General features: G+C 44.9%; 1 protein-coding gene across 3 annotated transcripts in view; it reads left to right on the top strand.

The window, feature by feature from the left end:
- The window catches only part of ABAT (4-aminobutyrate aminotransferase), a 145,979-nt gene that overhangs the window by 79,489 nt on the left and 50,574 nt on the right, over nucleotides 1-15,916 (top strand). For all 3 annotated transcript variants that reach the window (XM_075899273.1, XM_075899275.1, XM_075899274.1), the window contains exons 4-5: nucleotides 711-740; nucleotides 4,330-4,447. In XM_075899273.1, the coding sequence (XP_075755388.1) occupies nucleotides 711-740; nucleotides 4,330-4,447 (148 nt within the window). The remainder of the gene's footprint in view (nucleotides 1-710; nucleotides 741-4,329; nucleotides 4,448-15,916) is intronic.

Here is a 15,916-nt window from a genome sequence, read left to right on the forward strand (position 1 = left end):
TAGCGTGTGGTCATGCAAGTGTGCAGATTAAAGAGAACACTACCTCTGATTGAGAGGCTAGAATGGAAGAAACAAAACTGATGAGCACCAATGAATGGAATTCCTAGCAGCAGAAAAATAACTCTATATACACTTAGATCAGATTATGAAAATTGTTAAGGCAAATGTTAGGCAAACATCAGGCTGTGTATATGTCTAAATATTTTAAAATAAAACTTTCCTCCCAGATCTTCATGAAAGATCTCACCTGTAAAATTCTACTTTAATAGTGTGGCTTCAGTAGACTAAGTGGTACAGTTGCACCAGGGCCCATAAACCGAGGGAACAGGGGTATAGAGGCGAACTCTGCTCAGGAAATGGCAGAATATTTGAGTAAAGAGTCACAATGTCTGATCAGAGAGGAAATTTTGCCCTTTATGTCTAATGTCCTGTTTTCCTAATTTCTGTTGATAGTATTAAGAATTAGAGTTTGATGAAAGGGAAAAAGTATATTTGCTTGTCTCCTAGTCCTTCAGATGGAATACAGAACTGGCTGTGCAAGTTACAGACTGATACTGTAGTTTTGAAAGTGATGTGAAGGTTTCAGTTAGCTAGATAGTATTTCTCTCTGACAGAGTCAGATATTTAATAGGAATCATTAAAGCGGTTCAGTTGAGGAATACAACCTAAATTCATCCAAGACACTTAATTTTTTTATTATTTTCTTTCAGGAGTTAATGAAACAGCTAAATGGAATTCAGGTAATTCATCAAGTTTATTTTTTTATGCCTTTCTCTCAGCATTTCTGTTTTTAAGTCAGATTTTATAGCTTTAGGTTCACAGTACAAAACTATGCAGGAAAGATTTAAATCTAGGAGTAGTTCTGACAGACTGACAATACCCTGAACAAACCTTATGGAATTAAGATACACTTTAATGAATAAAGTTAAACCTTATTGAATTGTGATAGGAATGTAGCCATGTTAGTCTGGTGTAGCTGAAACAAAAAACAGGACTATATAGCACTTTAAAGACTAACAAGATGAGCTTTTGTGGGCCAGACCCACTTCCTCAGATCAAATAGTGGAAGAAAATTGTCACAACCATATATACCAAAGAATACAATTTAAAAAAAAATGAACACGTATGAAAAGGACATATGATTTGTCCTTTTCATATGCGTTCATTTTTTTTTAATTGTATCCTTTGGTATATATGGTTGTGACCATTTTCTTCCACTATTTGATCTGAGGAAGTGGGTCTGGCCCACAAAAGCTCATCACCTAATAAACCATCTTGTTAGTCTTTAAAGTGCTACATAGTCCTGCTTATTGAATTGGTGTTGGTTCCTTGGGGTACTCTGTATTACAAATGCAATTGTGCATGTGCTACTGTATGTACCTTCTTAAGTAGAAAGGGGGTGCTAATATACTTCCTCCATTATCAGATTCTGAAGCCATTTGCACACACCCCTATCCCCCACTTCCACAGACACACACAAGTCCAAACCGGCTTCTCCGGAGACTGACAAAAGAGTTTTGGATAAATAACCTGAATTTAAACTTGACTCGTGGCCTTTTCCTGATCCAGACAATGGACAGGACAGGATTGGAAGAATTTGGTGTACTGAGTTCTGTGTACTTGTTCTGAGCTGACATTGTCATGAATTTGTAACCACAAGGAGACCCCTAATGTGTGGGGTGTTGGGCTCAAGCAAGTGCAGTCTTTCATGTTTGAGTTAGGGTGATCTCAGTTAGCTTGTTAGCATGTGTGTAGGGGTCTTTTAATATGTTTTCTCTGATGCTTTTTACCTTCAGAATAAAGTAGGCTTGCTTACAAAGAGCTGTGTGGTGCTTAGAACTGTAGCAGTCGGTCTGTTATCAGTCTGAGGAGAAGTCAACCTGATTTTAGGTAAATTGTCGTTGCTGGAAAAACTTAAACAGTGAATAGTCCTTCAGCACCTTAGAGACTCATAAAAATGTTGATGGTATCATGAGCTTTCATGACCACAACCCACTTCTTCAGATGAATGGAGTTAAAGGGGTTCAGGTTGCAAATAAATAGCAGAGAAAAAGAAGAGATGGGAAGGGAAAAAGAAGAGGGGAAAATGGAGAAAAAATGTTGTCAATTAGAGTGTCCATGCTAAATGAGGTGAATAGAGTGGTCCATAAGTAATCTTAGTACACGGTGTTATGTCATTAGGATGTGGAAAGTAGTGGCCTGTCCTCTATTCAAGGTGTCAGACTTGTAAATGAAACTCAGTTCTGTAGTTTCTCTCTCCAGCGGACTTTTGAAATTGCTTTGAAATAATACAGACACTTAGATCCATTAGTGAGTGCCCAAGCAAATTGAAATGTTCCCCAGCAGGTTTCTGTGTGTTGCCATTTTGAATATCTGATTTGTGTCCATTAATCCTTTGTCGTAGAGACTCTCCAGTTTGTCCAATAAACAGGGCAGAGGGGAATTGCTGGCATTTGATGGAATATATCACATTAGAGGATGTGCAGTTACATGAGCCTCTGATGTGGTGGCTTATATGGTTACGTCCTGTGATGATGTTGCTTGTATAGATGTGTGGACAGACTTGGCACCGGAGTTGATTGCTAGGGTAGGTTTCTGGGTATGATGGAGGTGTGATGCATGGTGGCTGGAAAGAATTGGTTTGAGGTTAGGGGGTTATCTGTAGGTGAGGATTGGCCTGTCCCCCAAAGCCTGTGGGAGTGAGATGTCATTGTTCTGGATAGGTTGTAGATGGTTACTAATGCGCTGAAGGGGTTTAAGTTAGGGGCTGTAGGTGATGACCGGTGGTGTTCTGTTGTTGTCTTTGTTGGGCCTATCTTGATAAGCTGATGCCTGGGTACTCGTCTGGCTCTGTCAATCTATTTTTTTCATCTCTCCGGGTTGGTATTTAAGTTTTAAGAATGCTTGATATAGATCCTATAGGTGTTTGTCTTGCTGGAAGTAACACAGGAAACTGGTGCACTAGGAGAATACAAGTACAGTGTCCTGAATTGTGACTGTAGTATTTTATGGCTAAATTATTGTACAATCTTGAATAGAAGAAAACTTTGTAACAGTTTTGAAATATTGCTGAAATGTTTTCTGAAGTCACTGCACCCCCCCCCCTTTTTTTTTTACTGTTTTGGTTAGGGATTCCTACTAAATCTGACCAAAAGAGCAATTTTGTAATGTGCACACTTAACTTATGTGACAAAACTGCACCCTTGCAGTTGTTCAACTTTCCTCACAAACTGGTACAGCCGCTCCTCGAGTTACGATCACCTCCACTTACGACCGTCCGCACTTATGACCAAAGTGGTCGTAAATGCAGATCCAAGTTATGAACGGCGATCCGTGCTTATGAACAGCGTGGTCGCCATGTAACTCTATGGGATCCGAGTTATGAACACTTCGAGTTATGGACCCAAGTGTTGGTCTGTAACTTGTTCGTAACTCGGGGAGCGGCTGTACATGCGAAGTCCCTCCTCCACAAGCACACACATTATGTGTGCAGCTGATTAGAAAAGAAGACTGAGTCAGGAATACTGTGTTTTATTCTCTATTATGCTACTGATTTAGTATTTTACATTGGGCAAATCGTTAACTTCAGTCTGGCCTGCTGAGCAGTGCGGGTAGGGGGGAACGAATAGGGGCAGCTGCTCTAGGAGTCAGCGATTCAAAAGGATCAAGGGCTCCCAGCTGCTGCTGCCACTACTGCTTTAAATTGCTGTTAGAGCCCCAGGTGATGCACTCCTGGTGTTGCTGAAGGCTGGGAGGCATAGGTTTGGGCAGTGCTTTTTTTGTGACTGTACTGCCCGGTACTCAGTACTGGCACCTCCAGACACAGTACCAGCACCTTCAGTCAGAGCTCAACAACATTTCCCCTGGATTACCAGCGGCCCTTTTTTTTTTTTTTTTTTTTTTTAAATACTACAAAAAAAGCACTGGGTGGGGGACAGTCCGGCACTGAGGTCTGGCTGCCGCAGGCCCTACGCCTTCTGCGAGTAGGCAGCTGGGTTCCTCCTTCATGCCCCAAAGGCTGACAATTCTGTCAGCTCCCTTGACTTCATTTAATTAACTAACGGATATTTGTAAAACACCTTAGGTGAGGTGTGAAATAGTGTGCTGCTTTCTGTTCTCTCTTCTTCTCTACTGCATTTCTTATTAAAATCCCTCTTTGTAAGGGGCTACAATAAACTTAATTCCCATATAACTGAGATATGTACATTTGTATTTTATCAATAGATACTTTTGAAAGGTTTTGCTATATATCTCCATTTACTGAGTGTATCTCCAGATTGAACTGAATAATCTGACACCAACTAGATTTATTGTTTTTTTTTCTGTAAGAATGCAGAAGCTGTGCACTTTTTTTGCAATTATGAAGAAAGCCGAGGTAACTACCTTGTAGATGTAGATGGAAACCGTATGCTGGATCTCTACTCTCAGATTTCATCCATCCCAATAGGTAAGAACCAGGTTGCACTAAAGCTCTTGGTTTGCTATAGAACTGCTCCTTTCTTTCTCAATCTCTGCTAAAGAAGCTGATTGAATAAACACTGAAATGACTGACACCATGTATGCCAAATGGCAGTCTTAGTTATTCACTGCTTTACATTCCATAACTGCATCTCTCCCTGGCTGAAGGGTCTACTCTAGGCTTACTTGAAGTATATTGAGACCTACGAAGAGCCATAATATTAATCTTGGGATGAATCATTAGTGGGGAAGGGGGTAGTTCTCTAACTTTTTTAACTAGTTTCTTATTACATTTAATGGCCTAAATAAAATATTTTGCCAAGCATATTGCCTTAAGGGCACAGGTGCCCCTCTGAGACAAAGGCTTTCCTCCCACTCAACCTGACTTGCCAGCTTCAGACAAAACATTAATTCAAAGGCATTATGACTCTCCCATCTCTCTTCTATAGACAGTGAACATATCATTTCTGAAATCCATTTTCTAGTTTTTTATTGGACCTGATGATAAAATACATTATTGGTTCTAGGGATGTGAAAGATTAACCAACTGATTAACCGTTAACCAGTGGGGTCTGGAGCAGCTCCCTGACTGCCACGGGTAGGGGACTGCTCCAGCCAGAGAGGGGATCTGCCACTGACGGGCTGCTCTCATCCATGCTTATTATGGAAGTAAGGTGATGACATTCACAAAAGATATGTCTTAGTTTGTATAATCCACATCCTTTAAGAAGTGTACTAATCTCAAATTGTGTACTAATCACACAATTATCTTTTTATTTGTTTTAGTCTTCACCATATTTTGCATGTAGTTACAACACTAACGGGATCATCCTCAGTTCTTAAATCACCATGATCAGCCCTCACACAAAGAGAGCCAATCAAAACACACCATTTGTGGTGTTCTAGCCAGTCTTTCAGTCACCAGCTGGCCAGGGTGTCTGTGGCCTTAATTCTTAGATGCCTTTCAGGAATATGCAAAAATGGGAGACAAAATGTTTGAAATACAAATTATTCCAGTTAGAAAACAAATCTGTTAGGATAAAATCACCTGTGGTACAAGATCTCAAAAAACTTTAATTTAATAATGAAAAATTCCTGACAACTCACACTCCTTTGCATCTGAAACTTGAAATGGATAAATAAGATGAAAAATGGTGGCCTTGCTTATCCAATAGAGAAGAAACTTCCATAGCATATGAAACAATGTAAGTAGACAACGGAACTTGCCCATTGCTATGTATCATTAACTCCCCATTGCTACCATCCTTATTTAGCACAGAACAAGCGGATTGAATTTTTCAACACTATATACTGGTTTAGGTCAGTGTTTCTCAATCAGAGGTCCAGGGACTACCGTGGCACCCAAAGCAGGTTTCAGGGAGTCTTCCAAGCAGGATTGACATTAGCCTTCCCAGAGTGAAAAGCCAAATTAACACTGTGCAGTGCTGAAGCTTTGGATCAGAACAACATGGTGAACATAAAAACGGCCATACTGGGTCAAACGAAAGGTCCATCTCGCCCAATATCCTGTCTTCTGACAGTGGCTAATGCCAGATGCCCAAGAAGGATGAACAGAACAGGTAATTATCACGTGATCTCTCTCCTGTCATCCATTTCCAGCCTCCGACAAACAGTGCCTAGGGACACCATTCCTACCCATCCTGGCTAATAGCCATTGATGGACCTAACCTCCATGAATGCATCTAGTTCTTTTTTTAACCCTTTTAAAGTCTAGTCTTCACAACATCCTCTGGCAAGGAGTTCCACATCCTCTGTCCAAGGAGTTTTTCAGCTGTTGTTACACATTTACACCATTACCCACATTTTAACATTTGTAGAGAATATCCATAGAGGATATCTGTGGGCTCTTTTCTATTAGAAAAACTGTTTCCTCTATGCTCACTCTTTGTCCATACAAAGTTGTAAGAGATCAGAATCTATTAATAGTGCTCTTATTTCAGTACTGTGCCCCTTTCTTCAGTATCGTCCATGTCTCCACAATTAAGGCATCTTTTTAAAAAATATTTGAGTGCTCCAAAGAATTCTCCTGGCCTTTTGTACACCCTTCAGCTTTTCACATACAGTGACAGATTATTTAAACTGTTTTTTCAGTACTCTGTACAGCACAGTTGTACCTCCCAGGATCTGCTTTGGGTCCCAGAAATCTGAGTTCATTGCTATCTGTGAGCCCAGCTCTCATACTCCTCCTCCCAGGATCTGCTTTGGGTCCCAGAAATCTGAGTTCATTGCTATCTGTGAGCCCAGCTCTCATACTCCAAAAGCCACTAGTTTTGTTCCCTTGAGATCATGGTGAAAATCCTGGTCTTAAGAAACTATAGTTCAGTTCTTGTCAACTGCTTAGGTTATGGATTAAAAATGTTCAGAAACAGCAAGCTTCCTGAACTACATATAGTTAAAAGATTGGAGATCTGCTATGAAAAACAAGATAGTGTCAATAGAGAGAAATGGTGAGGCTGGCCTCTACATGCATTAAGGCGCTGCTAGAGACATGGCAGCTGCTGGTGGAGGTAGGCTATAGATTGCATGTTTTGGAAAAGGATACTTGTTCAGCATGAATGAGAATTCTTGGTTCTTCTTCGAGTGGCCCCGTGGGTGCTCCACTCCAGGTGTCGGGTCCTGTCCCGGCGCCGCGAATCAGAGAGCTATCAGAGCCGTGGTCCGCCGGACCGCGCATGTGTGGCTGCCCGAGGCGGCGTTCGCGCCTTTGATGTGTTGTGCGCGGTCCGGCTTGCTCAGTTCCTCTCAGCCGCCCTCGGTCGCAGACGAGAGCTCCTTCTTGTCAGTTTCGTTCCAACGGTTTTCTCTCAGAGTCTTCACTTTTGGTGAATAGTTCAGAAATCTTCCTTCCTTACTTTTGCGTTAAATTGACCAGTTCTTTAAAAAAAAACAAAAAAAAACAAAAAAAAACAGTTTTTCTACAGACTTTGGACAGTTTCTGTGGCGGCCTGAGGGGGACAGGCATAGGAGAGATTGTACGTGTCAAATTCTCTCTCCCCACTACTTCAGTATGCTGGCGTCCCCCGGTTTTAAAAAATGCTCAGTCTGCCGAGAACCCATGCCGGCATCTGACGGGCATGATTCCTGCGTCAGGTGTTTGGGTGAGACGCATGTCCCCCAAAAATGCATCCACTGCAGCAAACTGACGGCGAGGGCTTGAAAGGATCGGGACTTGCGCCTGAAGCTGATCCTTTATGGAAAGGCACTAGAGTCTGATGCTACCCCTGCCTCCGGCACAGCAGCCCAGAAATTGCGGGCCACGTCTCCCGGGACAGCCGTTACAAAAAAAAAATAAGGCGTCCCCAGCTCGATCGTTGCCTGACACCACCAAAATGAGATGCCCTGACGAGGCATCTGGGTCAGCAGCCCCAGGGCAGAAACGGGCTCCTAGACAAACGAGACCGGCACCGGCTCCAAAAACCACGCAGAAGCCGGAATCGGCAGGAGCGCGAAAGCCGGCACCGTCAACTGCCGCCTAAACGGCACCAGCGGCGGCGATTTTAAACCCCTCAGTACCGAGCCGCCAAGTCTCTCAGGCGGCACCACGGGCTGATCTGCCGGCACCGGGCTCTTCCTCGGCACCGTCAACGCTGCCCCCATGTGGCGATACAGAGGCATTCCAGCCGCGTGCGGCACCGAGCCCTCCATCAACAGAAGAAATTGACAAGGCTTCACTGTCTTGCAAAGCCGCAGAGAAAGAAACTTACAGGGCACTTTCCCCATCGCCTACCTTCTCTCCAGGACCGTCTCCTTCTCCACCCAGGTACCGAAGGCACCGGGACTAGAGCCTTTCTCCATCTTATCAAGTGCTTAGAGGACCTTCCCATAGGGACACGGTCTATATAGAAACAAGATGCCCCCCATCACGTTCTCGCTCCCCAAGGGGGTCATCAAGGCATAGATCACCTAGGCGGTCGCCACGACGGATCTACTACATCCGCAGTTCAGGATCCTCCAGATACTCCTCACCAGCACGGTCTGACCGTTATTATGGCCGCTACCATAGGGCTGAATATGATCGCCCCCACCCTGGTCATGCTACTCTATCTTATAGGGGTTCTTCATGTACTCGTCTATCACCCAGTGTGCAGCACTTACCAGAGCGTCCACAAAGATTGTTTTCACCACCTCCATCAGAAAACTTACCCATCCATCAGGACCACTCAGAACCAGAAGAGGGCCAACTGTCCGAGACAGAAGATCCTCAGCCACACATTTCTCCAGCTGACTGTTCCTCGTCGTCACCGGATGAAGCAATGATTCCAGATGACGCCTCTCCCTTGGATGACCTGAAGAAGTTCCAGGACCTATTCAAAAGGGTTGCAAACACACAGGAAATACAGTTAACAGACGTGCCCATGAAGAAACATCGTCTCTTGAAGAATTTGCGACAGCAACAATGGGCAAGAATCGCCCTCCCTATCGATGAGGCCATCATGGAAGTGGCAGACGAAATATGGCAAACCCCTACATCGGCTGCCCCAACTAGTAAGAGGGTTGATAGAAAGTATTTCGTACCTGCCAAAGGACTGGATTTCCTTTTCAACCACCCTCAACCCAACTCTCTTGTAGTTGATGCGGTACACCGGAGGGCTAAGGCTCCTCAATATAAGAATACAATCCAAGACAAGGATAATAAAAAATTGGATGTGTTTGGAAGAAAGGTTTACTCTTCGGCTACGTTATTGTTACGAATCGCAAATTATACGGCCCACCTTTCTAACCACAATTTTGATAACTATTCAAAGCTTACAGAGCTACTACAATATCTACCTGATGCCAAGAAACCCTTACTGAAAGCCATAGTCCAAGAAGGATATATAGCCTGCAATACTACTTTGCAGATGGCCATGGATGTGGCTGACACAGCTGCACAGGCCACAGCTACGGGGGTCGCAATGAGGTGGTCTTCCTGGTTATCATCTGCTGGAACTCCACGGGAGCTTCAGAATAAAGTAGAAGATCTACCCTTTGATAAACAGAAGCTCTTCGCCAGTAACACTGACGAAGTTCTTCATTCTGGCAAAGACTCCCGTACCACTTTACGTACCTTGGGAATGTACACACCTCCCTATAAACGTAAACGTTACTATCCTTACCAACGGAGGTACGATTATGCATTCAATAAGAATCAATCACATCCCCAAGACAATCAGCGCTTCCGGCAGCGTCCTCAACGTAAGAGATCTCAAACGAACCGTTCATCCAATTAACCTGCACCTAAACAGCAAATTTGACTTTCCCGTCGAGGACGCAAACACGACCCCCACGTTCAACGTACCACAGGACTCTTTACACATGTTTCACCATCGATTAAAACAGTACCTCCTTCACTGGTCCAGTATCACCACGGACAAGTGGGTTCTGGAGGTGGTACAATTTGGTTTCTCCATCCTCTTTCTATCCATTCCCCCCATCACCCCTCCTACCCCGTCCCTTTTCAGGGACCCCTCTCACAAACATTTGCTGAAACAGGAAGTTCAGCGCCTACTGAATATCGGTGCTATAGAGAGGGTACCAAGTCAGTTTCAGGGAAAAGGATTTTATTCCCGGTACTTCCTTACCCCAAAGAAGACAGGAGGGTGGAGACCCATTTTGGACCTACGCAAGCTAAACCGCTACCTCAGGAAACATCGCTTCAAGATGGTGATCCTAAATGCCATCATTCCGTCGTTGAACAAGGGAGACTGGTTTGCAGTCCTTGACCTGCAAGACGCCTACTTCCACATAGCGATCCATGTGGCACACAGGCGTTTTCTCCGCTTCCAGCTAAGTCAAGAACATTTCCAGTACAAAGTACTACCTTTCGGCTTGGCATGTGCACCCAGAGTTTTCACCAAAACCTTAGCGGTAGTGGCTGCCCACTTGCGCAGGCTGGGAGTGACAATTTTCCCATACTTGGACGATTGCCTCCTAAGAGGCCAAACATATTGAGAGGCCAAACACATGGTGACAACAGCCTCTCAGGTTTTTCACTCTCTGGGTCTACTCATAAACATGCAGAAATCCTCGCCAGAACCTACACAAGATCTGATCTTCATAGGGGCGAGGCTCGATTCGAGAACAGCGCGCGCTTATTTACCTGCCGAACGCTTTGCTGTCATTCAAGATCTTGTTCACACGCTGACGTATGCTCCAACGTTTCCCGTCAGAGTGCCGTTACAACTACTGGGACACATGGCCGCCTCAACAACTATTGTTCAAAACGCAAGATTACATTTTCGCTGCCTTCAACACTGGCTGAGTACAGTATACACTCCAATGAAGGACAGCATTCATAAGGTGGTGGCGATACCATCACATGTACAACAATCCCTACAGTGGTGGACCAAGCCGACCAATGTTATGGCAGGCATTCCTTTTCACCGTCCACAACCATCGAAACAAATAACAACAGATGCGTCCCTTACTGGCTGGGGAGCGCATGTGGGCGACATGACGGTTCAAGGTCGCTGGTCTCCGCAGGAGATGCTCTTACATATCAACATTCTCGAGTTACGAGCAATACGTCATGCATGTCAGCATTTTCAGACCCATATAAGGAACACGACTGTCAGAATCCTTACGGACAATATTACCACCATGTATTATGTAAACAGACAGGGAGGGGCTCAATCCCGATCTCTCTGTATAGAAGCGATGCACTTGTGGAACTGGTGTACCCGCATCAATACCATCCTGACAGCCTCCTATTTGCCGGGTGTCCAGAATACTATTGCGGACTCACTCAGCAGGCTGTTTCCCCACGACCACGAGTGGGAACTTCGCACGGACATTCTACACGGTATTTTCGCCCAATGGGGGTTTCCCTCAATAGATCTGTTCGCTACTGCTGCCAATGCCAAGTGCCCCTGTTATTGCTCCAGGGCAGGGATCGGACATCGCTCCTTGGGAGACGCTTTTCTCCACAATTGGGGAACGTCACTGCTATACGCCTTTCCCCCGATCGTCCTAGTTCCCAGGATCCTGGAAAAGATCACTGTAGAAAGGGCTCGAGTAATTCTCATAGCCCCAGCTTGGCCACGGCAGCCTTGGTATTCAGTACTCCACCAGATGTCCATCAAGACACCGTACACCCTTCCTCTGCTTCCGGATCTCTTGACTCAGGACAACGGCTCCCTTTCCCATCCGAAACCCGAAACATTACACCTCACGGCATGGATGCTCGCTGGTTCAATCCAGTCGAACGCTCATGTTCACAGAGAGTCAAGCAAGTATTAGTACACAGCAGAAAAGACTCCACTCGAAAGACCTACCTCGCCAAGTGAGCCAGATTTGAAACGTGGTGTAGCAGTGATGGTAGGGATGCTTACGTCGCAGGGATATCCCAGATACTTGATTACATTTTACACCTCCACGACACGGGCCTTGCAATAGCCTCGCTGCGAGTGCATCTAGCAGCAATTAGTGCTTTTCATCAAGGTCAGGATGGGTTTTCTGTATTTGCTCATCCCATCACAAGGAGGTTCCTAAAAGGACTTACAAATCTCAACCCACCACGGCGACCACCACCACCTTCCTGGAATTTAGACTTTGTTCTGGATTCCCTGACACGCCCCCCCTTTGAACCCTTGGCTACGATACCGTTGCAACTTCTAACCACTAAATTGCTTTTTCTGCTTGCCATTACATCAGCTCGCAGAGTGAGTGAAATAGCAGCATTCATGTCATCACCTCCTTACACGGTGTTTACTAAAGAGTCGGTAACGTTGAGATCTCATCCAGCTTTCGTTCCAAAAGTTTGTTTGGATTTTCACATCAACGAGCCAGTTGTTCTCCCGTGTTTCTATCCCAAGCCTCATACTTCAAGGGAAGATGCACTGTTGCACACGCTCGATGCGAGGAGGGCATTAGCCTTTTATATCGAAAGAATGCGACACTTTAGGAAATCGGACCGTCTAATAGTGTCATTAGCGGATCGAACCAAGGGACAACCCATCACTTCCCAACGGATTGCGAGGTTAATAGTGTCGTGTATTACAACCTGCTACTCCATACGTAACAAACCTCTTGTGTGTGCTCCTAAGGCCCATTCTACGAGAGCAGTAGCCATGACTACAGCTTTTCTTAGAGGTGTTCCATTCCGAGACATTTGTCGAGCAGCAACATGGTCATCTCATTCTACCTTTATGAGGCATTACGCTGTAGTAAACCAATTTGCTGCCGATTCCTCTGTGGCTACGGCAGTACTTTCGCATGTCCATAAACCGTAATTCCGGAGCGCTCAAGTGTTCGAGTACTGCTCTGAAGTCACCTGGAGTGGAGCACCCACGGGGCCACTCGAAGAATAAGAAGAAGTTACTCACCCTGTGAAGTAACGATTGTTCTTCGAGATGTGCCCCGTGGGTGCTCCACGACCCGCCCTTCCTCCCCACTCCGGTATTTTTCATTTTCTCGTTTCAGGGAGTGGCTGAGAGGAATTGAGCAAGCCGGATCGCGCACAACACATCAAAAGCGCGAACGCTGCCTCAGGCAGCCATGCATGCGCGGTCCGGCGGACCACAGCTCTGATAGCTCTCCGATTCGCGGCGCCGGGACGGGACCCGACACCTGGAGTGGAGCACCCACGGGGCACATCTCGAAGAACAATCGTTACTTCACAGGGTGAGTAACTTCTTCATCAGGGCACTTGTGTTTTGTACATACCCCTCTGCAGGTAAATCCAGTAAACCTTGCATGGATCTATTCGACTTTGTACTCCAAAGATTTAATAACAGATTGACAGGCTAGAACATCCTTATCGGCAAAGACCAAGAGGTAATAAGCTCCAATGCAGAGAGATAAGGAATGATGTTTAAAAGACTCTTTGAACTAAAGACACTGGACTATTTCCTGCCTAAAATACACTTGAACTTCTTCAATCCAGCAACCCTGGGAAACAGGCTATACCAGATTAAAGATTTTGTTAGGCCAGAGAGGATGCTGCAGAATCTGGGCATTTTAGTGGTGCAGCGCCTGGGAGCACATGTGGTTCCATGCTCCACATTGCTCCCAGACACCACCTCCTGCAGCTATAGGAGTGGCAGGGAAGCGCATCACTACACTGCCATTCCCCCAGCTGAGGGTATGGGGAGTGGCAGCATGCAAAGCCACTTCCTCCTCCGCACCATGGATGTTCCTGGACTATGGAGAATCAAATGTACCGATAACTAAAACAAGGTGCTGGCAGACTCATCCCTCATCACATGGGATGTGCAGCTACTTTATGCCTGTCCTCCCTTTCCCCTTGTGTTCCAAGTATGCCACATGATGCTGGGGGACAGAGCCTGTGTCATCCTGAAAGCTCCAACATGGTCACAACAAAACTGGTACACTCACCTCATTTGCATGATGATATGCCCTCTGATCTCTCTCCATCCAATTCCTTTCGCAGGTTATGGGTTGCATCCTCCATCCCAATCCACCTGCTCCGCCTGAAAACATGGCTCTTTCATGGTTCCAGAATGTGGAAATAAGCTGTTCAGAAGCAGTTAGACAAGTGCTCAGTTAAACAAGTACTCTTTAATAGCAAACTCAGTATGACTAGAAGCACTTATCTTCACAAACGGACTAGATTCCAAGCCTGGTGCATATACAATAGCACTTGATTGCCACTTATCTGGGACTATATTTTACACCATAAGCAACTGGGGTTAATGAGCTCCTTTCATGTGCATTTGGCAGACCCTATGACCTTTCACTATGAGATTCCATTCCATCTTGAGCCACCCATTCATAGAATGATTCCTGAAAGGTCTCCAAAATGTTTACCCTCGCATATGGGATCCAACTCTGGATTGGCACTCGGGCCTCTTTCTACACTCTCTTACGAGACCTCCATTCAAACTAATGGCAACATGGTTCTATGTTCATTTCTATGAACCCACATTTCTTGGTACTATCACCTCTGGATGGTAGGTTAATGAAATTGGAGCACTTATGACACCTCCCCCCACACACAATTTTTTGCAAAAACAAGGAAACAACTAGAGGGGTTGGGATATTGGATTTGGTGTTGACCCACAGGGATGAATTGATTTATGGGAGGGACCTATAACTCATGCTGCAATCTAAGGAAGAATGTCTGCATCACAGCTGAAGAGCTGCTTAGCCTTAGCCCTGTAAGCTCAGGCTTGATGCAGTTATCTAATTGTGGTGTAGGCATAAGCTAAGAAAATGGGGCTGCTGACCTAAGTGCCCTCATTGGCAGTGGTAGAGGCTGCCACCTCTTTGCCATTCCAGTCTAAAATGTTCATTATATTCTGCTCCTAGCACTCTTTCGTTTACAAAATTTATGTTATGATTGAATGGAAAGAAGAGGAGATGAGTTATTAGTCTCCCATGGATGTAAGTCCAGCTCAGAAATGCCTGGGGGACTAAAAATCTAGCAGCCTAATAAGCACCTTGTTGTTCTGGGGAAAGAGTCAGACTTCAGGGGCTCCGCATCACTAATCTGTGGTTTGTGTGTGGAGTAGGGAAGCCATATAATATGTATCAGTGGAGAGAGAAGAATGAACAATATGAGGAGGGAGTCAGAATGGCAGGGGTTAGGTGTGGAGAATAGGAAGAGGATGGCATGAGTACGGGGGTGTGGATGGAAAAATGAAAGAGAATGGGGAGAGGACACTCTGAATTTGTGCTTTGGAAAGGGAGGGGGCATCTGAATACATGCCTGCATTCTTGAAGCCATTCCAATAAAGGCATCATAACTACAGATTTTTACAAGTAATAAGAAAGCTAGTGTCTAAGTTTCTTGGATAGTAGCCTGTGTTAATGTCAGCATTCCACAGGGTTTAATATGGAGGGTCTCATGCAACTAATAATCTCTCGATAGCAATGGAACTTCATTCCCTCCAACATACCCAGATATGTCCCCTGATAGATTCAGCACAAACTCTTGTGTTGTCTGTGTCTGGATAAGCAGATGTACTTTCTTCATAATAATCTTAACCGATTCCTGGAAATATGACACACAATTAAAATACAGTTGAGATTTTACTCAGTTGTACACCAAAATATTCAAAACAGTGTTTGATCCTTTGTCAGTTTAGTCTAATATGTCAGTGCAGGAAAGAAAAGTCTGTTACAATGAAATTAAAACAAGGAATGTAGGGGGTCTTTATGGACTTAGACTATGTCTACACTGGGAAGATTTGGCATCAAAAGTGCTGTCGTCAAGCAAAAGTCACCAAAAATGAAAACTGATCAAACCAGTTTTTCAGGTTTCCACTGCCAACATTTCATGGCCACATTGTCAACAGATTGAGCAAAGTAATGTGGGTAAGCATCCCATGGTACAGTGTTGTGGAAAGGCAAAATTGCTCTGTGAGCTCTTCGTGCTGAGAAATGTCAGCACAGCAGTCTCTCCAACCCTTCCCTTGCAGCAGCACTCTATTTGCCTCTGTGTTCCTATCAGGGCAGAACAGGAAGAAGCATTCCAATGATTTGCTCTTTGTTCCCC

The sequence above is a fragment of the Pelodiscus sinensis genome, chromosome 16 (genome assembly GCF_049634645.1).
Source record: "Pelodiscus sinensis isolate JC-2024 chromosome 16, ASM4963464v1, whole genome shotgun sequence".
Classification (NCBI taxonomy): Eukaryota; Metazoa; Chordata; order Testudines; family Trionychidae; genus Pelodiscus; species Pelodiscus sinensis.